Source organism: Astatotilapia calliptera, chromosome 2 (genome assembly GCF_964374335.1).
Source record: "Astatotilapia calliptera chromosome 2, fAstCal68.1, whole genome shotgun sequence".
Taxonomy (NCBI): Eukaryota; Metazoa; Chordata; class Actinopteri; order Cichliformes; family Cichlidae; genus Astatotilapia; species Astatotilapia calliptera.
The window spans coordinates 20,948,566-20,973,082 of record NC_137423.1 but is presented as its reverse complement, the minus strand read 5'-3'; the positions used below and the strand labels follow the sequence as shown (position 1 = coordinate 20,973,082).

Genomic DNA, 24,517 nt, shown 5'->3' with positions numbered 1-24,517 from the left:
AAAATGTTAACATTATTGGTAAAAAAGTTAATTTAAAAAAAGCAAGCTAGGTAAGGTGTATTTACTCGTGACATGCTCGCCAGAATTTAATCTAACCAAATTTAATTTCAGTTGTTATCCACTTCAAACAAGGATAACAGTTTTAAGGTGCCTTACAATCTGAATCTATGTAAATATTAGCGCAAAGTATGCTACGTGTGTACAAGTCCTTTTGTTTATGAGACAAGTGACTCATTTCGGTACTGCTAGCCAAGCTTTGCTTTCATATAACAGCTAACAGCATTAGCTAGGAGCTGCAAGTTAGCTAATAGTTACGGCATATTTTGGCCCTGTTAGCGAGCACCTCTTAGCCTGGTAATATTAGGTCACAATCCACTATGTTAATGCACAATAGCCGCGTTAAGCTATTTGTTAAGTACGTCAGACAATCAAACACCTTCTGTCCCCGAAAGAATCGTTGTAAGACGTGATTAAAACTTAGCAATAAGACAAAAATTTCATTTTCCAGTTCAAAATATTCTCACAGAACCAGCTGTAATATTTCTCACAAGTCATAAGTCTATAATAAAAGTAAAATTAAAGTATCAATGTATATAAAAACATTTGGCACAATTATGATAACGACAAAATTCAAGAGTGTGCAGGATAATGTAAAAAACATAAAGTTAGCCGTTTAAGCAAAATCTCGTAGAGGAGAAACAGAATAATAAAATGGATAAATACTCAGATTCACATTTGAAGGTAAGAAAACCGCAATGATTTCTTTACCTTTACCAAAGCAAATAATACTTAATGCATACATCTGTGATATTTAATACATAAACACTCGTAACATTGACTTGTGTGTATTTTGTTGCAACACTTTGGGCCTGGGTGAGTTTCCAAGGTGATCTAAGAGTTTATCAAATTAATAACTTGATTCATAAATGAGATCAGTTGTCACTTGTGAATAATCTGTTAGAATCAAGGAAGCAAATACATCAAAGCTTTCATCTTTGGTTTCTTGCTTTGAAGCTCATTGAATAAAAGACAAAGAGGCCCAACTCACTACATATCCTATATTTTATATTTTCAACATGTTGCCCCATCAAAAACTGGTCCGACAGTGGGTAGTGTAACAAATACTGATCCAAAGGTTAGCAGTGATCTCTTCAATACTGACGACAGGATGGCTTTTGATGTAACGCGTATAAGAGGGCAACTGTGCAAAACACCTTTCTTACACACGCAACAAGAAAATCAAACAAACAGAATTCACATTTGATTTTAGACGATTCAGCCAAGTTTGTGAGTCCTGTGAGCAGCTCACATTCACAATCAAAGACCGTGGGGGGCATGCACGACTCGGTTTTAAGATTGAATTTCACATTCGTAAGCCTGCAATTCTGTACATATATGTAAAGATGGCGTGTAATAAAATATTTAGAAAACAGTGCATCTTACAGGATTATATACAAGCTATACAAAAAAAGAGCGAGTTATACTTGCTTTATATCTCTATTTATCTACACTATTTATGCTGCACATTTAAATTGCTCCTTTTATGGTAAATGGCTTTTAAGGTCCTTTGCAAAAAGAAATGCGATTTAAATGACGTGGTCCAGTTCTGTGGTAGACTGACCTCTCACACTTAGAGCCGAGGGGAGGGGCTGTGCTAGCAACATATATTCAAACTAATTCAAACTATGCAACGCAGCAAATATACCCATCAGTATTTTTTTTTTCCTCACTTCATAACGAATTTGCAGACTAGTTGCGTGAGAAAATAATTCCTATCTAACATTTGATAGTGCTATATATTAAATAAAATAGTGATATGTATTTAATAAACTAGAACATGAGTCAGTACAGTAATATGATAGTTTGTTTGGGTTCTACCACTCTGATAAAAGCAATTCTATCAATTCAAGGACTTCATAAATACCGGAACAGTTTTGAGGTATTGCAGACAGGCAGCGAACACTGTGGATCTAAAACTGCTCCAAGGACGTAATCATGGCACGAGCAACAAAGATGGAATGATATGAAGCAGCCCACATTTCATTAAATGCCCAGGTGATGTACAGAGTGAACAAAGCTACTGACAGACAAACACAAATTAAGTGATGATTACTCTCTGGTGTGTGCAGCAACAACTGTGATCCAGGTGTGAGGATGCCGATGATCCAGAAAAGCATCAGAGCTGGGCATTTTAAAATGCACACAATCAAATACTTGTTAAGCACATAATTAAGTCATAATTGATTCTTGAAAAAAAGAAAAAAAAATCCAGGCGCTGAACAAACAGCCAGGTGTTCATGTGAAATCCCAGAACAACCGTCCACGTGAAGCCCTCTGTTTTGGTGAAGCGTCACGTAAAATAAAGGAAAAAAGACGCTGGCACAGCTGCTTGTACCTTTGAACATTTCTGTGGATGTGTGTTTGTGCTGCAAATGATGTCCAGGCGTCAGTGCTGTGATCCACGCGTCACTAGTCGATGATGGAGCGATGAATTCAAGCTTTTTTCCTGCAGGCGGATTTTTGACCAGCTCAATCGTTGATCATAATGGTTTAACATGGCGACTGCACAAGGCTGAGGGACGGATGGAGGAATCGAGCAGACTCTTGCAATGGTATCCACCACTTCACGGAGGTCAACGCAGGTCAGCACAAAGCCAAAAAACACACAACAAAGCATCACCAGGATAACCCAGAACAATGAAGGCAGACGCCCACCAGTCGATCCCAGAGGTAACTGGTCTCAGTGTTACCAGTTGAACAGAGAGTTCTGTCCGAGAGTCATGAAGTAAATCTGACTGCTGCCGCCCGACTGCACCGACGCAAAGAAAACCTGCAACAAGACGGTGCTTTTAGGAACTGAAATCAAACAAACGGTGCATAAATAAAGCGAGTGAGGCTGTTTTTTGTCGTAGGTTCCTCCTACCTTGTCATTCCTTTCACACAGGAACTTCAGCTTTTGAGCCTTTTTATGCATGAACACTCCCTCCAGGTTCCCCGTGTTCGCTGACCTCAGCTCTATGGCCTTTTCTCCCCAACCCATCACCTGGTTAGACTGCAGGTAGGCTGGATTGGAGAGAAACAGACGAGTATGAGAAAACAGTCTAAATATGTCTCCTACATTTTTACTCCTTATACTTGAATACTGCCTCATCTCCATGCCCCAAAAACACACACACACAGATTGACTACCATCTTATTTTTAGCCCACCCTGTCCCTGATCTGTCTCCACTGAATGTGGTTCAGGTTAAGTTCTCAGTGGCAGGACAGCTGCTCATCCAGATCTAGTGAGTCGAACTGGAAAAATCTACAGTGATGTTAAGCAGTGCCTGACTAATCATCGCAATTGGGTTGTTGTTAGTGGTACCTGCACAAAGATGCACTGTGTACAAAAATAGACCTTTATGGGTGTATATAGCATTTGCATAAAGATGTGTGCTCCAACATTACCGACAGATGTAGGCATTTCCCCCCACTGCAGCACTGTATCCTTGGTGATACGGCCATAGGTGTCAATGTAGACGCCCTCGTCTTCATAGCAAACCAGGACCTCTGTTCCAGCTTTGTTTGGCAAAATGATGATTGCATGGGGACGGATGGGACCCGGGATCTGCAGAGAAACGCACACACAAACACAACATGAACACTCGTTTTTTTTTTTTTAATTATTGTTTGGAAAGAAAAACCCAAATTAAAAACCCCAGAAAATACTATCATCTATATGGATTGCAGAAAACATGAAGGCTGTTTCTTCATGCTATTTAAATGTTATCTTACAGTCACTGGTGATCCAAAGACTAAGGTTCAGGTCTAAATGCACAACCATTGCAACAATCAAACGTAACAAATCCATAGTCACAACTTTATTTCAAAGACTAGATTTCATGATGAAACTAAAGTCCTTGACTAAATATGGCGGCATTGTATCAGAACTGACCAGATACTCAGATTCTTAATTTAATAAAACATTTTAACAGAGATTGAACACAGCAGCCTGTATTTAAGATAAAATTCCAGGAGGAAGTAAAAAAACAAGTTAGAGATTCGATTTTATTCGAAGACGCATTTCACTGCTCAGTTAAGTTTATCTAACTTTAACTTTATTTAAATCCATTCAGAAAAGTGTTATTACATTATTTCACTGAGAACATCTTCAAAGTAGTGACCTAGGAATATATTTAACAGTTCAGACACATGTTCACAACAGCTCAGGATGTTTATCTAACCAGATAAGATCCATTTACTTATCCAGCTGAAGGATGAACCCAACGCTTCAGAAACAGGTTTCTAATAAATCAAAGGGTCCATCGGTGATTGGACAAATACATCGACTATCGACGATAGGCGGAGCCTTTCGCTGATCGTTTTTATTTTTTTTGCCCGTGAGTACATTTGTTAATAATGTTGGTTGAAGCTAAGAGAAGCAGTCAAAAATAACAGCGCCGTTTTAACAAACAACAAATTAAAAAAACCACAATGTTGGAAACAAAGAGGAACGAGCTTTTCCCCCACTGTAACGTGTTTACAGGCTGTTCCAGTGTTTATCTGTCTGACACACTCGACCGAACAACAAATACAAATTAAACAAGAAGTAAGTTAAAAATCAAAATGTCTCTTCCAGTGAACATAAAACCCTCTGATGTAAAGTTAAGTCTTTTGTTGGATTTGGCGCATCTCAAATAAATAAATGAATAATCCAAAAAGTATCTATAATAATACTGAAACAAACAAGAAAAGAAGCTAAAATATTCCCTCCAAACAAAACTTAGAAATTTAAAATGCGCAAATCAGTCCGTGCATGATTGCATTGCTCCGCCCATCAAAAAGTCTGCAGCTGCACGACTTTTCCTCCTATCATCGGTTATTGGACTGTCGATTGGAACATTTTTATATATCGCACAACCTTAAAGTCCATAAACGTGAAGGAGAGGTGTTTGTTTGTTGCAAGCCTCATTTAATCGCGAAACTCTGAAATATCTGTTCAGACACTTTTAGCAAACTAGTTATGAAATATTCCAACCAACCAAGCGTTCACTGCAGCAGGTCTGACAAGATTTAACTATGAAAATAAATCATTGCAACTTTCTAAACATGAATATCAGACAAACTACAGATATTAGGACAAACACTGCAATGTCAATGAATCCTTTAACAGATTCCACCGAAGCAAAAGTCCTACAATAAAAGAAGAAAATGTTGGGCTGAGCTCTGTGCCCGACACAAACACTGCGCTTCACACCGAACACCTTACCAGAGTGTGAGCCACCACAATCCTGAGCATGAGAACAGGCATCCACAGCCGCAACGCAATCTTAATCCTCTGCCTTGGAATCAGCATTGTTACATAGTTTGCAGGCAACAACAGGAGATGGCTGTACGCGTGTGTGTGCGCGTGTGTGTATACTTCTTTAAGTGGGTGGGCACATTGTGTGTGTGTGTGAGAGAGAAAACGTTTGAGGGTTAGGCTTTGCTTACAGGTGAACTGATTTTAACAGTAACAGAAATCACTGTTTTGACGTCTTTAACTGATTGTGTGTATGTGTGTGTGGGTATGCACCTAAGACAAGAATGAGTGTGTATCAGATAACAGCTACTGGGAAAAGCCCCAGCAGTGTGAAGGTTCCTCCAGTGTGCGTGAAGAAAGAGAAAGTGAGTGGGTTTAAAGGAGTGCTGCAGCTGAGTGTGTCTGGCAGAAAAGCTCCAGTGTGTATGTAAGAGAGACAAGAAAAGAGGAAAACACGGGAAGGAGAGCAGAAATGATATCGAAGCAGCAGCAGCAGCAGCATAAGGCACCGGTGTAGTAGACAGCTGTGAGCAGGCTCGCTTAATATACACAGGAGGGAGGGGGGGGGGAGCAGGTCAGGACACACACTCACTTTCTCTCTCTCTCTCTCTATCACACACACACACACACACACACACACACACACACACACACACACACAGTTAATGATGGTAAGAGAAGGAGGACAGAAGGGGTGTATTTTTAGAGCTAATTTCTCTCTTCATGTGTCTCCAACTCCTCCTTGCTTACAGAAAGTAGCACGTTTAGCGGTGGCAGGGGTGCTGTGTGTGTTTGGGTGTATAAAAAAAAAACAAAACAAAAAAACAACCTCACAGAAAGAAAGTTTATAATCGCTTTAACTCCACGCAGCAATTTGTGACCGAAAAATCGAATTGTGACACGAGTCCTTTCAGAATGACTCACAAAATGATTAAACGTTCCTCGTATGGATGCTAGGCGGACAAATATAAAGAACATCTTTAAATAAACCATTAAACTGGAACAACCAGCCACCCACTCACACTCCACACCACATGTAGTGCTGTATAGTTTGCACAGTAAATCAACTGATGGAATCAGATTACCTTCAGACTCTGGAAAGACTGATTAAATAAAGGCTCAAGCCAAAATGTTTCCAGCGTAAAGTTGAACCACTTTAATATAAACTGAGCCTCGGGCCTCTCCAGTTGTTGCTAAGAACATATTTAACAGGATGTGTCAGAATGTGAATATGACTCACTCAAGCTACAGCGAGCTTTACATGCCCACATACAGCAGAGGAAGAATAATAACTGCTCCAATTGTACCAGCAGTGGGCGATTGGTCACAGTTAAAGACACAAATACATTTACAGCGTAACCTTTCTAAATATTAAACACTAAACAAATCAGATTTACATGTTCCCAACAAGGACCAAACAAAGAAATACTGGCCGTGCTGACTCCAGCCACCAAATGCAGTCGTTTACTTTCACCAAAGAGATCATGCAGAGTTGTAGCCACAGGTGTTGAAAACACACCTAAGATGCTCCAGTTCATCAGTGCTGTGACTGTGTCGTTAACCGTGAATGTTTTCAGAGTGTACTTTAAGGTGAAAGTGAGGTTATTATGCAAAGTTTAACTGGGACAACCCACTTGAGATTAAATCGCTTTGTATGTGACCTATAAACTGAAATGAATCTGATGCAGATACTGAGGCTATAGCATATACAGTCACGGTTCCTCATTCAATTCTAAAGGTTTTACATATCAGGAAATAATGAAGACATCATTAGAAAAAATTAAGCCTGAATGCAGCAGTAGTGTGTAGTAAGGGTGTGCTTAGTTTGACATGGTGTACAATGTGTTATTGCCTAATTTAAAGGCCCTCTAAGGAGGGTGGTGACTTGACTGGACTGTGAGTCTCAGTTTATTAGGTTTATGTGGCAGGGTGTGGCTTGCGATGCCACTGCAGGTGAGATGGATGCGCCTGAGTGGCATCTACAATCACGCCTCGCCAGCTTATACCGGATCCTGTATTGGTTGTTGCTGTGCAGGTGTAAATAAAGCTGAAAAGCTTGAAAATGTCACCGGGTCTGCTGTGGTTCGTTACAGTTTGAGAACAGCACCTTCTACATGTAAATGGTAAACAGACGGCTTCAACATGGGCTTAGTATCTCACCCAAGGATATTTGGCATGCAGACTGGAGCAGACTGGGATCGAACCACCAGCCACTGTTAGTAGGTGACCTACTCTCCCACCTGAGCTACAGCCACCTGCATCAATGACACTAAAGCATGTGACTCCTTTAGTGTCATTGCTCGTGTCGGTCTCATTTTCAGGAGGCGGTGTCGAGTCTGTGATGAATCTGTTGGGTCAAGCTGTGCTAATTCTAGAGAACATCACAAATCAAACTCCTCCACAGCCACACAGGAAATGATAAAACGCTCCAGTGCCTCGTCAAAACATCCACATTTCAACATCAGCTGAAAAATCAGCGTACACGCATAAAAGATCTGTGACAGCAGCTTCACTCAAGTCAGTGTCTGCAGATTTAATGAAAGTTCAAACACCACCTATGAACGTGAGTCACAACAGTTTGATATTAGTTCCCACAGACGGAGTGAGGGCGAGCAATGATATTTTGGTAAATGCAGAAAGAGAGACGATGAAATTAAGAGAAAATGAACAGTGGTACCTTGAATGATAGAGTGACAGTGGGAGGGAGAAAAGGAAGCGGATGGAAGAATAGTTTCTGACAGCCATCGACTGTGTTGGAGGAGAGTGGAGGGAACACAGCAGAAATGCAGGAAAGTAATGACTGACATGACTGTGAGTGGGAGGAGGGCTATACTGAGATGTATACTAAGAGATGAAGAGTGAGGTGATATGGTCGACTGGAGAGCTGATAAATGAAAGAAAATGACTTAATAAGCTGCTTTAACAGAAAGCTGCAGGTACAGAGATCAGACATCGGTTTAGTCTTTAAAGATGTAAAACTCTCACGATGACAACTACAGGTTGAGCCACAGTGATGGAGCAGAGCAGGGAAACCCTCAAACTATCCCACATCACAGACTCGACACACACCTTTATGGCAAAAACAGTGCCAACAAAACATGCAAACAGACACGCACAACCTCCTGAGTCGAAGTGATGACACAATCCTCAAAGAGTACGAAGAACGGAGCAGATGCTTACATGTGTCGGCAAGTAGAGGTCATATGGTGTCCCAGAGTCTACGTCAATGGCGTGGAAACCAGACACGGAGCCGTAGATGACCTTTAACCTTTGACCTTCCTCCACTGTCAGGTCAACAGAAAGGGGCTTTTGAGGCAGAGTTCTGAAGGACTGGGCAGACACACAGACACGATGATTAAGTTACATAAGTTTGCACATTAGCCTAATTACATAATCTAAAGTGAAACTGCTCCATTAATAATAATGCAGTGTCACAAAAGCTGCCATCCTAAGATAGTCCACCTAATTCTTCCATTTTTGGCCTGTGACACGGTATGGAAGAGAAAGTAGTTCAGGCCTCAGAGGACAAACAGAAATGGGACACATCTCTGCTGAGAGTCTGTGGTTATGAGACCCAGAACCTGATGTGTCCTGTCTGTGTACATGCAAGTGTTCGACTGTGGAAATAACACAGCAATAACCCACTTAATCAATGAATCGATCAATGGAAAGGAAAGCTGAGCAGGCTGATGTTCTTAGGTGTTACACCGCGATGTTAAACTTAGCTTCACCTTGTCTGTAGTGCTGTTAGTTAGCATGCTAAAACCAGCATGTCAGCCTGTTTACATGACTACACACACTGGTTAGTAAAAAGGAAGGTGCTTCAAGTTTTCAACTAGAAGAAAAGTCTGAGATAAACTACTGTGTGACTTTACGATTACTACAAACATCTAAAAAACCTTCTAATAAGTAGAATAAGTAGTACTTTCCATGATATTAGTATTTCACAGCTCCACAGACTGATGAACTTATATCTTCAGTATCTCTTATTTTTATTGCATTTCATTAATTTGTTACCAACCTTAAAGGCCATGAATTTGTGGTAGGGTTTTGGGGCCCAAGCGTACACCTCCACAGCATTCTTCAAGGCAATCACCAAGAACTTTATCTTCTCATAACGCACTAGAAAACAGAAAAACAGAAACAAAACAAGCGGTAAGGAGCGTGAAAAATCTGAGACCACATATTCTACACGTAGCTCCTAAAGATCACTACATACACAACATCTGTAACCTGCATTAGTTTGAAGCTCTGTAAAATATCATTCTGTTTTTATTTAGTGTACCTACCCACTTTATAGTGGACACAGCCCTCTAAATCACCCACTGACGTCCAGCCCTGTCTTTTCTCCACCTCCGGGTCATTACGCAGGATTTTATTCCTTAACCAGGACAAGTAGTAGAGACGCAGCTTGTTCTTTTTTCCTACAGACAGAGAGGGAAGGATGCAAACGACTCCTGCTTCAGTGTGACAAAGTTTCAATCAGTTTCTTTGAGGTGACGGAGCAAACCAGAACAGAGCACGAATATCGAGCAGTCATCCACACACAAGTGTCAGTTTTACCTGAAGAAACCTGTTAAACAGTTACAGTAATGTGGTCTCTTTGAACTACTGTGCAAAACTTATAAGCAGAGTTTAATCATTATGCAGGGCAGAGTGCTGCACTCTGTGTCACTGTTTCTGTAGCTCTGAACATTTGAACATGCAGCACATATACCTGATACAGTAATCAACACATTGAGTCCTTCAAGTACATCCATTTGTTGAAACCGTCGCCTGCTGATGAGCGGGTACACCTTTCCCTGACCACTTCGATCCAGCAGCCACAGACCGTTTTCTGTGCCCACCAGCAGATTCACACCTGCACGTCAAAACAGAAAATATCAACACTGACACAGTTTGTATCATTTTCTGAAAGAATCTACTTCATTTAAAAACACAAACAACATAAAACACATAAAAACTACATACCCCATAATCCAGCACACAGAACCTCCGCGTTGAACTTCTTTTTGTACTTTCGGATCTCTGGCGTGTCGCTCTGTGGTCGAATGTTGGTTGGGTTCACGTTAACCACGGAGCCCTTCCTGTGGTTCTCTCTCTTCAGTGGCTCGCCCTTAATGCCCGCTGAATGCAAAAATGATTCAAGATAAAAGTTTAAAAAATAAAACTAAACTGTGCTCACAAAGCAAACTGTAGCTCGGCTCTCTGGTAGAAAACTCACTCGGGCTCTGTGGTGGTGATGAGATGGGGATCAATCGTGGATCAATGAAGGGCAGGAAGGAGGAAGATGATGATGTCGGGCTTTTACCAGTAGGACTGCCGATATCCTGATGAGCACAATGACAAGGGAAGAGATTTTATACTTTAATAAAACACGAACAAAAAAAACAACACAACAGGCAGTTACAGTTATGAAACCATAAACCATTTATATAATCATTTACCAGTTACAAATTATGGTTTTCATACATCAGTAACAACAGTTCCGTTAACTCGAAATCCAAACTGAAACCCAGGAAGACTGAGCTCCCAGCCTGTGCCACTACCTCCCTCTGGTGGACATTTATAACTAATGCAGTCTGTCGCTTTATTTAAACCTTGGCTATGATAATGAGCCCAAAGGTTTATATCAAGTAGTCTGTTGACATTTATTAACACAAGGACATTAATACTGATACAACTGTAAGTCCATCTGAACTTAATCAGCACTTTGTCTTAAAAACAAACAAAAAACAAACAACTATTATTCTCATTTACAATCTAATTCTTTTGTTCTTGGATGCTACTAGAGTAGCTTTCATTCATAGTTCAAAATAATCCATATTTATATTATACTGGGTTTTGATGCTGCCGATCAATTCATCCTCTGTCTTTCTTTAAGGCCCTCATCATATAAGATAACTTTTGAGTGATTGGTTGCCCCTCAAAAGCAATGCAATTTGATCTCAAGAGTAAAAAGACATCGAGTGTTTAGAGCTTTTGGCTCACAGCAGTTACTTTGACAGTGTTCAACGTGAACATCCACCACTGAAACAAACTGACAGTATGACAGCAACATAATAAAGAGCATGATATACTGTTTTCATTATAAACAACACTGCTGAACGTCGCTGTAGTGTACACTGAATGATAAACAGGGATGCTGATGATGACAATGACCAGAAGAAGTAAAGCTCTGAGAAATCTGTGCTGATTTTCTACTTACATGTAGATCCTGGTGTGTGGGGGATCCGGGAGATGTGGGCGATCTCAAATAGCCAAGTTCCCGTGCTCGCTGCTGCTGGATGAATGCATTGTGGGTAGGACTAGAGGAAGAAATTTTTTGCAGAAGGTCTGGTAGCAAGTAGGTGTCATCTGAACCCAACTGCGAAATCTATAGAGCAATACCAGGACAGGATGTAACTTGAGTAACTGTGAGGCGTCACATGAATGAATGTTAAAGCTTTAGGAAGTCAGCTTTTTTACACAACCGACCACAGAGCAGACAGTCACGTGTGCTCTGTGGTTGTGTTTGCTCAGTACCTGGTTGAGATTGTGGTGAGGCTGCAGGACGATGCCGTCGGGTATTCCTCTGAAGTATTTCCCTTTTCCATTGGACATGCCAGACCTTGAAACATACCGCTCGAGATTTTAGACTAGAGACCGACTGCAGATGTCATATTTCATAGTTAGAAACAAGACTGATGCATCCTTCAGCAATAAAAGCAACACACTGGATCCTAATGACACCTGCTGTTTCAGACTGTGACTAACTCACAAACAACACTATAGTAACACTAATTTGCTTTCAGGACTGTTAAACCAAATGAGATACTTGGCTTCTCCCAGGTTTACTGCCACAGGAATTGAAATCACAATAAACAGACTTGGATTTCATTTCCTCTTCATACTTAGCAGAAATATTTCAGTGCTCATTTCTCCCAGTAGATGCAGCAGAATTACTAATTTTGTGACTTTTTACTAGATTCTAAATATCAGTTTAAAAAAAATCTTGCAACACATCATGTTTCGTCACAGTGCTGTTTGGAAACTAAAAGAGTTGCTTCACTCCTTCATGTGCAGCAGGACACTTAGTTTTTTTGCTAAAAGAAACTGTCGAGCAGGTCAAACACATGATGAGCTTGATGGGAACATTTCTTAAACAATAACCTCTAACAATAAGAATACAGCATCATAAATACACTGAGGATGTGTTTGGTTACCCGCTTCGCTCCTCGTCATCACTGCTGCCGACTTCATCGCTAGAAGAAGAGTATTCTGCGGCCTTGTTAAGCCGACCCAGAGCGGGTTTTATTCCCTGCGAGAGGAAAAGGAAGTAGCCGGAAAAATGAGTTGGACAGAGAGAAAAATCATTGATGTTAATGTGATGAAGCAAGTTTCAAATCAATGAGGAAGAGGGATCTAGATGACATGTGCATGCATGCTTTGTACTGATACTATGATATACTGAAACAATTTAACTCTATAAACCAGTGAGACTGCACACATGCTCCAACAACACTTACCTGTGTGTGTCCACTGCTTATGTTATCCAGCTTCCTGTGTGGGTGGTGCTGCAGGAGGGGACTTTCCAGCTTGAAGTAACCTAAGACACACACATATGTTAGCAGCAGTAATCAGTGTGAGAGTTACATGTGGAATCTCATGTGTAAATATACCTGTTTCTTGCCAGACTGCTTTAAAGACAGTAAATGGACCCAAGGCTGTGAGCTAGTTCAGGCAGGTTACTCGAGCTGTACTGTCCTCATTGTCTACAGCAACACTTCTGAATCTAAAAAATGCTCCCTTATTCACAAAGGGTCACCACAGCTCGGTATGTTTGATTTGACAGATTTTTTTTAAATGTTGGATGCCCTCTCTGGGAAAAGACTGAAATGACTTGGATCTCCTCCCGGGATCGAACGGACAATCTTTAGCTCGTTAGGCAAATGTGTGAACCACAATCTCAGCTTCATGTCACTGCATTACTGTGTGCTGTTTAAACTCCAGCATCCACCTGCAGCTTCCAGGGGAATGTTTAATAATGACTCCCTAAACTGCCCAGGTGATTTAAAATAAAAATATATTTAAGTTTCCATAAGACAGAGGCATGTTGTTCATAGTGTATTTGAAGAAAAGTGATTTACAATCCACCTTTTAAAAGTCCAGCCCACAGTTTACTTAAACTTATACACTAGCATTTCAGCTGCGCTCTGTCCAAATGGGCTCTATTTTCTTTCTATTTTCTTTTATCTCCACATGACAGAAGTATCTGGCTCACCACTTGGTGTCTAACTGCTCTTGGTGCTGGTTGGTAGTTTACTGTTGGGTTTTAGAGCCATTTCCCTGAAAACTGCACAATACTGCAGCTCAAACTTTAACAATAGAAACTAAATCAATACAGTAAAGATTTAGCCTGTAAAACAAAAACAATGGACTAAAAATAAAGCCTTTGTCATGCTGTCACTTCAAACACTCCCTTTATATTTTCCACAGATTCATGTGATGCATTGTAATCATGAAGTAGAGACTTACAGGACAGTTACATTAGGGTTGGTTATCAAGTCGTTCAAGAAGGTAATTAAATACCCAAAGAACGACTGTTTATAAAGAGTTTGTTTTATGGAACAAAACAGGAAACAACTCCTGTTTGTTGTGTTTCCATCAAGCGTGAGAGAGAAGAAAGTCTTTCTGTGCTGCTGGAATCAAAAGTGTTCGTGGAAATAACATCATCGGGGCACCTAAGTAAGCCTAAGTATCACACATTCAATAAATCGAGACATCAAACGCTCCTTTTACTATTTACAAAGCAGTAAGCGGCTTTCTCTCAGTTGTAGCATGAGTAGATAAAGGTTTCGTCTAACCACAGAGGAGCTACACGACTGTCAAGAACAATGTCTGATCTGTGACTTCGAACAAAGGAGGCTGAGGCCAGCAGCCAAACTGAGTGGGAGGCATCAAACGGTGTTTCCTTCCAACTACACGCAGAGGGCAACTTTGAAATCCTAAACATATTCTCCCCTCTGTCTATCCCAGCAGAAGTGCAGCTTCCTTGCTGCCGACCACAGAGGACACACCAAGCAGAACTTTGAAAAAGATGACTTGGTTGTTTCTTTCTCGCCGGAGACGCGGGTGGAGAGGGCAGGCTTTGAATACATCGCTCTGTTGTTGTGCTTTCTGTTGCAGTGTACTCTGCATGCGTACACCCCTCCCCCAACCCACGCCAGGCACCCATGAGATCACACCCACATACGCTGTTCACACTAGTGTCACACACATGGGCAAGTAAGGTGTAAGTTTGAAGCGCTGCTGAGAACAGCAGTCAAAAACAAACACACTGCAAACACATGTCATTACTAAAATAACACGAGTGCTTTTAGCTGTTCAAAGATGGCAGAACCAAGATTATTAGTGCACAATATAAACTGAACCCTAAGGCAAGGACACTGTGCTCTGTTACTCCAACAGCACAGGACTGAGGTTAGTGAGGTGAGCTGTGTTTAGGCATCACACACCTGGATGGTTGCTGCTTAAAGAGGAGCCTCCATGGGACGCACACCTCCCACTCTTATCTGCTGCAGACACTGGACTGCCACTAGATGGCGAGAGAGACACACAGACAGCATTACAGACGCAGAGTTAAAGACAGTTAAAGACAGGAAGTGAGCTGAATTGTGATCAACACTATACATCTCTCTGTCCTGATCTGAGAACGTCCTTCACGCCGTCACTGCAGTGACAGTTTTTCCACCATTATTTTCATCTCATCAAAAATAATCATCCAGGCTAAATGAATCTGATCTGCTGTTCTCCCGAGTTGGATGCCGACATGCTGACTTAGAGCGCCACACAAACACCAACAATAAATCAGGCCCAACAACACTGTGGTAAAGAGACATTTTATTCTAATGAGGCATTAAAAGAAAAATGACTCGCCAGCTTAAAAGACAGTTTACTAGAGTTTACTACAACTAAAATAAAATGTTTAACTTCATATCAATTAATATTTTATACTAAATATGATATATACACCAGTAAAATAATGTGATAATGTGAAGAGCTGGTAGACAAATGAGGTGCTGAACAACGCTTTGCATCTGAAGCTAATTATTCTCACTGTGATTCTGGAAACTGCATTAAAACTCATTAATTATCGAGTTTGATTCCCGTGCATTGGCGTGTGCATTTTAAAAAACAAACACTGTGTCTGTGCTGACTGCTCCAAGAGTTCATTTCTCAGCAGAAGAAGAACCCAGGTGAGGTTTATGGCTGCTTGCACCACAAACAATGAGTAACATGGTTGTTAAACCAACAGTCATCATGTAAGAGTCTCAAGTTTCCCTCTTTGTTTTTGTATTTGATCTTTTTTTGCTCTCTTCTGGGGTAAAGTTTAGTCATTTAGATGCTGCATGCTCCCATTCGGTCACTAGCTAGTTGCTATTGTCTAATACTTCAGATGTGGTGTGCAGTGGGTTTCTGTAAAACAAAAAACTGCACTTAAGACCGCTTCAAGAAAGAGGAAACTGAAGTGCTGCTAAAAGTTATTAGTGGGTTTGTCACTGCAAGTGACACTTGCTGAGTTTTTGATATTGTTATGTGTGAAAAATGAGCAACCTGTAACATTTAAACACACTTCTGCTCTGTCACAAACCCATGTGATGGTCTCTACTAATGGCAATCACATTACACACTTTAATACAAAAATTGATCCAAAAAAATGCCTCAGACAAATCAAATTTTGCACACACACCAGACTCGTTGTGTTGGTACAGACTGAACTGTAATGACAACCTACTAACATTATGAACAGGACCTAGCTTAGTGTAGCCTACGCGTGTTAGCCCTCTAGCATTAGCAGCCACGTTTGGCACCGACTTGGTGAACCAAGTGCTGGTTCTTGTATGGACATCATGTATTAGTGCTCTACCTTGAGGCGGCCCTCTTGTGTCCCATCATCGGTTCCCTGCAGTAATACTTTGAGGTGGTGCGCTCTGGGACCTGAAAGATCAAAGCAAAATAGATTTAATAAAACCACGTGGACACAAAGCTCCCGCCTGATTATTTCATTTTTTGTTTTCAAACTAAATATTCTGTCGATTCAAAGTATGTTAGAGCTAATTCTAAAAAAGGTTTATGTGGTTATGAAACCTTTACATTTACAATGCCTGAAAGGCTGCAGAGCAGAGTGCAATAAAATCTTTAATAACCCTCGAGGAGACATTTATTACTGAGAAACTAATGAGACCATTTGGCTTTGCTATTTCATAACATTTCAATGTTGCCCCTCTTAACACATCAAAGCCACCTCCAAATCATAGAGTGTGGAAATATTATCTGACTCGGAGCAATTTCTCTTTTCAGATCTGTGTGTGTGTGTGTGTGTGTGTGTGTGTGTGTGTGTGTGTGTGTGTGTGTGTGTGTGTGTGTGTGTGTATTTTTCGGTCAAGCAGCTGGCAGCCTTTTAACCTCTCATCTCTTGGGTCAAGTGACAAAGTCACAGAGAGGAAGACACACCCAGGAATGCAGGAAGAGAGCTGTGGAAATAGCTATCGTCCTTCTCACGAGTTGCCCACATCCTGCATCTGCACAAGCGCAGACACCCACAGAGACACTGAGCTGCACCAGTGTCTATCGCTTCCCGTCAACTGTGCTAGACACGTCAAATATAAGGCTTTTAAAACATTTTTTTAAGAGCATTTCAAAACCTTTATAAATTTAGGGATTTATAAAAATGCCCTCTAAGTTTCATCATAATACTATTCAGAGGGTAAGTTATGTGAATTCAGGCAACAGGAAAAGTCATTAATGTCTGCCTCATAACTCACACTGTAGTGTTGTTTAACCCAGTGTTTTCACAGCCACTCCTTTGTTTAAGTCACCACACTGCAAGAAAGTGTACTGACTTATTAGCTGCTCTCTCTATAAGCACCATATGGCCTCCTGTTAGATCAACAACATAACACAGCAAATAGACAGCTTTACTGCACCCCCCTGCTGTCTCTGTAGTACTTATAAGTTGTTTCATCAACCCCATATGGTGTTCTGTTGGTAAATACACCGACTCTGTACATCACTTAGCAGGGAGAGCCGCGATATTAGCAGGTGAGATGAGGTAAATGTGAGAAAGATGATTTTAGTTGGGGGCATTTCACAACAAACCTCGAGGTAAAACACAGTCCCTTCCTCCCCTCCTATCTGCTGCACACACAAAAGACTGACGACAAACACGCCAGCCGCATAACAACCTCGTGCTCAATGCACCACTTCCTTAGCTGGGCAACTGATCAGAATACAAGATGCCAAATACACACACACACACACGCACACACTCTCTATCCTGTGCTCATGTGATGCAGGACACAACAAAGACTTCCTCTTTTGGTGGGAGCCAGAAGAACAAAATGCATCACTTGAACTTATGTCTCGTTCACGCCAATCATCAAATCTGCACCGTGACCCAGTAAGGAGCTGGAAACTAAAAACAGATGATACTCACTTTGGGTGGAGTCTCCACAGAGTCCCAGAAGACACTGTCAGTTGGGGACACGGGAGAAAATAGGGACAAAGGGGAGATGGCCATGTCTGACATAGAGCTGCTGTGTGGGGCATCCCGACTTGAACGAAGATTTTCATTCTGGGAAAAAAAAAAATGTAAAAAGTTATTAAATAGTACCTCGTGACAGCACTTAGCATTTATACGAAATGAGCATATTAGGCTTCAGTCACACTGGAGTAAAAGCAGGACGGCAACCTCCGAGGGACCAAGAAACACCAGAGGTTTGTGAGTAAATAGGCCCTGTGACATTCTGGGGACCTGTTCGGGGTGTACCCCACATCTCGCCCCCTGGAAGCTGGGATAGGCTCCAACACCCCCCCAAGGAGAATGAATAGTTGGATGGTGATTTTGTTTTTGTTGTCTGGGGCTAATTGCAAGTAGTTGTGGCACGAGCGTGCAGCAGCCTCAACCTCTGGTTGACCACTTTTCAACATAAGGCAACAAATCTTGGTCTGACTTGGACTGAGGGTAGTCACTTTCTAGTAGGTTGGCAAAGGGTTGTGATTAATTGCTATGTCATTTATAAATGTAGACAGATTGTCAACATGTTGCAACTAGTGCAACTTATCTGCACCATCAAAACCCAAGTTACAAAGGTTTGTGGCAGGTTATTTACTGAACACTGCTGAAATTTAACAGTGAAACGCATATCTTCATCCAACATGCACGATAGTTGCTGCTAGGAATGCTCATTTATTTGGAATTAGAGTTGCGATCAGAAAGAGTGCGTAATTGTCACGGCTGGATGTGTCAAAACTGTGTGCAGTGCCAAAACTTTGGCTTTGTCCTGTTGCTCCACATATTCCTCCTCTGCAATAAGACAGATTTTATTGAAACGGAGCAGAACTGAAGTGTCAAAGTGAGGAGACGGAGAATCCAGATCCAGTCCATGTCGTTTCCTTCTTTCCAGCGAGCAGAGCAGCTTCCAATGTTTCAGGCATTTATTCACGTTACTAAATCGGTACACAATCTCCCTGTTGTTTCTCAGCAGTGCGCACACACAGAGGAGCGGCAACATTTATTTCTTAGCTTCTTCTTTCTTAAAATCCAGCTATTAATTGGACTTTGATATTTGACCGGCTATGCTATTATTAATAAGAAATAATGTCCAAATGCAACGGGACAAAACGCTGTTTTTAAAACTTCCATCTGTAAGTTATTACACACGTTAAATCCTTTGGCTCTGTATCATGTTTTACAGCATCATGATCCGCAGGTTCTGTGAATGATGCAATGAATGACAGTCAAGTTAGGGTTGATCTTATCACTCAGGAGTGTTCCTGTTCCTCTCTATCAGCTCATCACAGCTGCACCATCAGTAGCAAAGCCAACAAACTACGCACATAACATTTCTTCAGAGAGCAAGGCCCTGGTGCAAAGCTCAGTTTCACATACTGCAGAAAAACATAAATGCAAGCATTTATGCACACAGCACAATAACAGCATCTTCATTAAGCTGCTGGACACAGATTCGAGGTTTCATGGAGGAATAGTTTGTAACTTCGCTCCACCCGAGTCTCTCTTCTCAGGACCACGCACACATTCTGTTACAGCAACGTGTAACAGAAGAGTTCACCCTTATAAACATTTATTCTAAATGCCACGTTTCAGAGAGAAAAACAGAAACCCTGCACGCATTATTCATGCCCTCATTTTTGATGAGCAAACTTGCTTTTAATAAAATGCAGGTGATTAAAGAAATGAACAAGCTATGTCTGCTTGTTGGTACATTTGCCACGTTTAGATCTGGCCCAGTCTAAGACGGTCATGTTTGATCTGCAGATTGTGCATTGTTGGCTGTGTGAGTCCACCCTGGTTCAGATACAACAATACAAGTCTGATGGGAACAGACTTAATTAACTGCACTAATGCCCTTTCCTACTCAAAACTGAAAGCTGCCTTGTTGCCATTTCATCACTAACTTAATGCGCCAAAGTTTGAAGACAGCAACTGCCTGAGTGGTCCCCAGACTTGGTCCCCATCGTTGAAGTGATCCTTTCAAAGTTAACTGCAATAATTTTGGTCACACAGCGGTCTCCATTCATCGTTTTCTCTAGTGGGACTGTAGCCTTACCCAAAGTGTTAGAATTGCACAATTGCATGCATGAGCTATGTGACACATCTGTTGTATACCTGGATGAAGTGAGCTCTCTGCATGGCTGGGGTACAAGGACTAGAGCTGCTTCCGGAGCCCAGCCTCGAGTGCATCTGGCCAGGAAGACCAGCAGCTAAAAGCAATTTGGCTAAGTTTGATTCGTGGAAGTCCATCTAAAATATAAAACAAACCATTAAGTTTGTTTATGTCTGTTGTTAAATAGACATAAACAAACGGACACAGTCGTCTGGTTAGGAGCTAATCTAAATGAGGTTAGAATGAAGGTTGGAATGAGTTTTGAATTTTATCATCGAGGTGTATGACATTTTGAAAGATGCCATTTCTGAGACTGTGAAAATGTTTCTAATGAGAAGTGACTAAAGAGACAAAAACAGCCTGTGCAGGAAGAAGAAGGGCAAATTAAACCGATTCTGAAGTGTCGTGGGTGAAAAAAAAAAGTCTTGATTTACTTCAAAGTTTATTTTCTTTAACAGTTTATACACTGAAATTGTCCACATAACTATCGGGGGGTCTAGTTTATGTAATAATGTGCCTTTAATCTCTCAACAAGCATGTAACAACATATGAAAATATAAAACCTCAAAGGGAACTTTTTATGCTGATCTTTGCACCATCTTTTCATTCTTGGACTCTAGAGTCATCTTGTCAGGTTCTTGGTTCAAAATAATCCTCATCTATCTTATACCGGCGTCTTTGTTTAACATATACAGCTTTCCCTTTAAGCCAACCCTATTTTAATAAAACTTTCCTGTGATTCGCTGCCCCTCACAAGCAAAACATTTAAAGAGGAGATGGCAGGCGAGATGTGTTTCTGAGAAGAGCATATTATGAATAGTCTCTTATTACATGGAACCAAAGGCTAAAATAAAGGAAATCTAAACAGAGCTGCCATGAAACTGTGCATTTAGACTAGTCTGAAGACTGAGCTGAGCTGCCCTAATGTTTAATATAAACTATTGTACAGTATAGCTTTGAAAAATAACGAAAAGCATATTATATTTGTGACACAGCTCTGCTTCCCTGACATTAAAGTCCTAAAGGCAGACTCTGTGAAGCCCTGACTGTGTTTCAACCTGTTCTCCTTTCGAGGCGCTCAGGCTTAAATATTTTCAACATGTTCAGAAATTTGTGGTTTGGAGAGTGTCTAATATAACATCAGGAGCAGAAACAAATGTTTTTCAATCACCACGATCATGTGACTGTCTCAACATATTTCTGTAAATAACACCAGTGGGTCATGTTCATGTTCCTTGTGTGGTTTAGCTTCGATGATATGAATAGAGGCCAGAAACCACATGCATCCTCAGCCTCCACCCCCCACAGACAGTCTTTCATCTGTCATCATGCATTTACATGAAAAGCAACAAAGCCAAAGCTGATTAAATCATCACAGCGTTGCAAAAATGAAATGTTTGCACTTTGACGACAAATAAAAAAGTGCATGATATTCGCACCGGTGAGCAAGAAGAGAAAGTACAAAAAGACCAGGTAGGGTGTAGAAGAAATGAAGATGCTAGCAGGCTGAGGGGGGCAGGGTTTACCGCTGAGCTCTGACTGACTGGAGAGCGCCTGGGAGAGGCGGCGGCGGCAGCAGCAGTGTTCCCGCTATTAGCCGTTAGCTTGTGGGGTGATGCCACAGGCATTTCTCTTTTCCTCTGCTGCTCTTTCTCCCTGTGTCTGTGGTCGTGTTGCAGGGACAGGAGTTGGGTTTGGTCCTTGGGCAGGGTGCGGTGGGATCTCCTGCCCGCTGAGGGCTGCTGATGCTGGGCCAGGGGCTGGGACTTGGCTTGCGACTGAAGCCGAGACTGCGAATGCTGGGCCTTACGCTGAAGCAGCTGGTTTGGAGCCACTGCTCTCTATGTAGCAAACATGAAGAGCAGAAATACAAACTGACAAAGCCTGGAAGTGTCCTTCTTAAACGGCGTGTATACTGTGTTACAAAGTAACACCCAAACAGTTTACAAAGCTACTCACAAGATTCAAATGTAACACAATCACATGAACAAAGACAAACTGAAACGTTTCCCACCATCTTTGCTCATTTAACTACTAGTAGTAGTGTCAAAGTGATTTAAGTGGCAGATGCCACATGAACATGAAAATGTGATTTTACTCAAATGTCAATTATAGCGGGACAAATGGACTTCAGCTAAATGTACGCATAGTTTATGTGGAATAACCCTTTTTTTGATAGAGTGGTTTTTTAAATGGCCTAATGGCTTAATATGCACACTTAAAATAAGTGTTTTAACTGTACAACGGTCACTTTTAAGTCGTCAATTTAAATGGTCATGCTTAGCAATCAATTGTAGTAGAAAAAACTAAAGACGTGGCTATTGATTTTCTTTGCTAACAAAATTTCGTTTTAAGCTTTATTTTAGCAATCTAGTGCTGACACCCCATTTTATATGGCACCAAATTTGTCCTAACCAGTGCTACGTGGTTTGGTCCACTCCAACTCATGTACAACTAACTCTGTACATCTGTATCAAATACAGTATATAACTATATGCCGACTATGAGGGTAACAAAGGTCATTTGTGTTAAATGTTAGCTGTGCATCCCCAATGAAAAGGACACTCCCAGGCTCAGCCCACAGATATAGCACAGAAATATAACACACACTGGCCTATTAAGCTAGTTTCAACAACACAAACTGGTAAAGCAACAAACAGGGGAAACATTCATTAAACAGCAAACACTGACAGGAATGAAGCTGTAAATAAATCAGCCAATGGTGTCGTCTGCACATCAGTATTTAACTATAAATGTATTCATTTCTTAAACACATCCAACAGGAATTTTATATTGTCCGGAACATGATTTAAAATTATATTTTTTTTTACAAAAACATGGATGAATTTATGTATCCTGGCAATATTTAAAGCAGATCAGCCTTCAGCACACAGTATCAGATCTGTTAAAACTGCACGCTCTGCTTTATGGTCTGATTTGGCCAGAGTCACATTAGTCACATGACAATAAATATGACATATTAAAGCATGAACTGTTATAGTGGTTTATTAGAGAACAGAAACACGGGGAAAGTAAGTAGGTTAAAAAAAATCGCTTCAGGATTTGTGAGAACAATTTAACAACGACGTCCAGTCTGTGCTTAAGACAACAACTACAGCAGCTCAGGTATTTGCTGCCATCGAGGGAAAACTGCTTTAAATCACTTTAATGCAGTTTTCTTGAGAATGAGGAAACAACATGGAAGCCGCAGTCAGAATGCACAGCATAGTTTCCTAATCCTGTTTAACTAAACTGCGCCTGAACACAAGGCCTACACACAGAAACATTACAAACACACCGTCTGCTGTCCAACACTGTGAGACGGAGACAAAATAGAGAATCACTATCACTAATTTCAGATCTATATATAATCTCAAACCAGAGCTTGTTTTTCTTCCAGCTAAAACATAAACCTCAATCAAGATAAACATCTGAACAGAGAAAATAGAACCAAAACAGACAACAGAGGAAATCCATGTGTTCTGTTACAGTGATGGAAATGAGTAAAACTCAGACTGCCATACTCTGCTGCTGCCCTGTGCATATCGACATAATGGGAAAACCTTTGACTAATGTTCACCTGTAGTTTGAATGCTGAACATTTCCCAGTTTCAATCATAAGAACTGTCACTATACAGAGATGTGGACGAGGTGTCTTCTGCATGCAGTAATGCTGTTCTGCTCGTGTTGAGTGATGTAAACAACCAATCGATCTGCACTCTTCAAACGTCAAAATTGATCATTTGATTTTTTTATGACACAGCAGTGGTGAGTGTTCCCACCTCTGCTCTTTGTAACTTTACGCAATTTTGGGCATAATTTAGGAATCCATCTTCACAGTAGCGATTGACCTCAAAGTAAAGCTACCGGAAATGTACAACCCTACGTCCGGTCTTAAAACAGGAAGTTTTAACAGGAACAGGAAGCATTTTCTCGTGCACAGGGTCTGTATCAGGACAGTCAGCGCATGTGCAATACTGCCCCAGGGCAGCTGTGGCTACAACTGTAGCTGCCTCCACCAGTGTATGAATATGAGAGTGAATGAATAGTGGCATTGTAAAGCGCTTTGGGTGCCTTGAAAAGCGCTATATAAATCCAATCCATTATTATTATTATTATTACTGGGGTTTGTGCAATATAATTGATGTGTTTCCGTTATCGAAATCTATACTGTCCTCTGTTGTCCACTCTTCTTGTCATTGTTTGTTCTAGTATAATGTGATCACTGTTTTTGTCCTTGTCACATGATCTGTAAATATTGTCTCTGTATGTTTTTACTAACTTGTGTTTAACACCAACCTGTCAGAGGGTCTGCAGATGGAAATTAGCCCAAGGCTATAATCTGGCATATTTACATTTGTTAAAATGTTCATTAATATGTATTGCCCCTCTTTCTAAATAAAATAAAATAATAAATAAATAATCAGATTTCTTCACTCAGATGAACATTTGGGGCTCAAAACTGCAATTAACTTAACTTAGTAGCTGCCCACTTTAGTCACCTTAGTGCTTCTAGTCTCTTATACTCAGTTGACTGTCAGCTCTTCACTTCTCTCGTGTGCCCAG

General features: G+C 40.9%; 1 protein-coding gene across 7 annotated transcripts in view; it reads right to left on the bottom strand.

Moving 5' to 3' along the window:
- Positions 1-2,260: 2,260 nt before the first annotated feature.
- LOC113033077 (mitogen-activated protein kinase kinase kinase kinase 4) overlaps positions 2,261-24,517 on the bottom strand; it is a 55,505-nt gene continuing 33,248 nt past the window's right edge. For 3 of the 7 annotated variants that reach the window (XM_026186399.2, XM_026186408.2, XM_080306026.1), the window contains 18 exons: positions 21,478-21,792; positions 19,954-20,088; positions 17,761-17,898; positions 16,192-16,262; positions 14,780-14,859; positions 12,791-12,870; positions 12,488-12,582; positions 11,808-11,892; positions 11,491-11,658; positions 10,507-10,612; positions 10,254-10,409; positions 10,000-10,143; positions 9,572-9,706; positions 9,304-9,404; positions 8,463-8,612; positions 3,449-3,608; positions 2,924-3,063; positions 2,261-2,830 (listed from right to left, as the gene is read on the bottom strand). In XM_026186399.2, coding sequence (XP_026042184.1) covers positions 2,747-2,830; positions 2,924-3,063; positions 3,449-3,608; positions 8,463-8,612; positions 9,304-9,404; positions 9,572-9,706; positions 10,000-10,143; positions 10,254-10,409; positions 10,507-10,612; positions 11,491-11,658; positions 11,808-11,892; positions 12,488-12,582; positions 12,791-12,870; positions 14,780-14,859; positions 16,192-16,262; positions 17,761-17,898; positions 19,954-20,088; positions 21,478-21,792 — 2,343 coding nt within the window. In that variant the 3' untranslated portion in view covers positions 2,261-2,746. The remainder of the gene's footprint in view (positions 2,831-2,923; positions 3,064-3,448; positions 3,609-8,462; positions 8,613-9,303; positions 9,405-9,571; positions 9,707-9,999; positions 10,144-10,253; positions 10,410-10,506; positions 10,613-11,490; positions 11,659-11,807; positions 11,893-12,487; positions 12,583-12,790; positions 12,871-14,779; positions 14,860-16,191; positions 16,263-17,760; positions 17,899-19,953; positions 20,089-21,477; positions 21,793-24,517) is intronic. The other 4 variants (XM_026186417.2, XM_080306029.1, XM_026186428.2 and 1 more) reach the window with 2 other exon arrangements.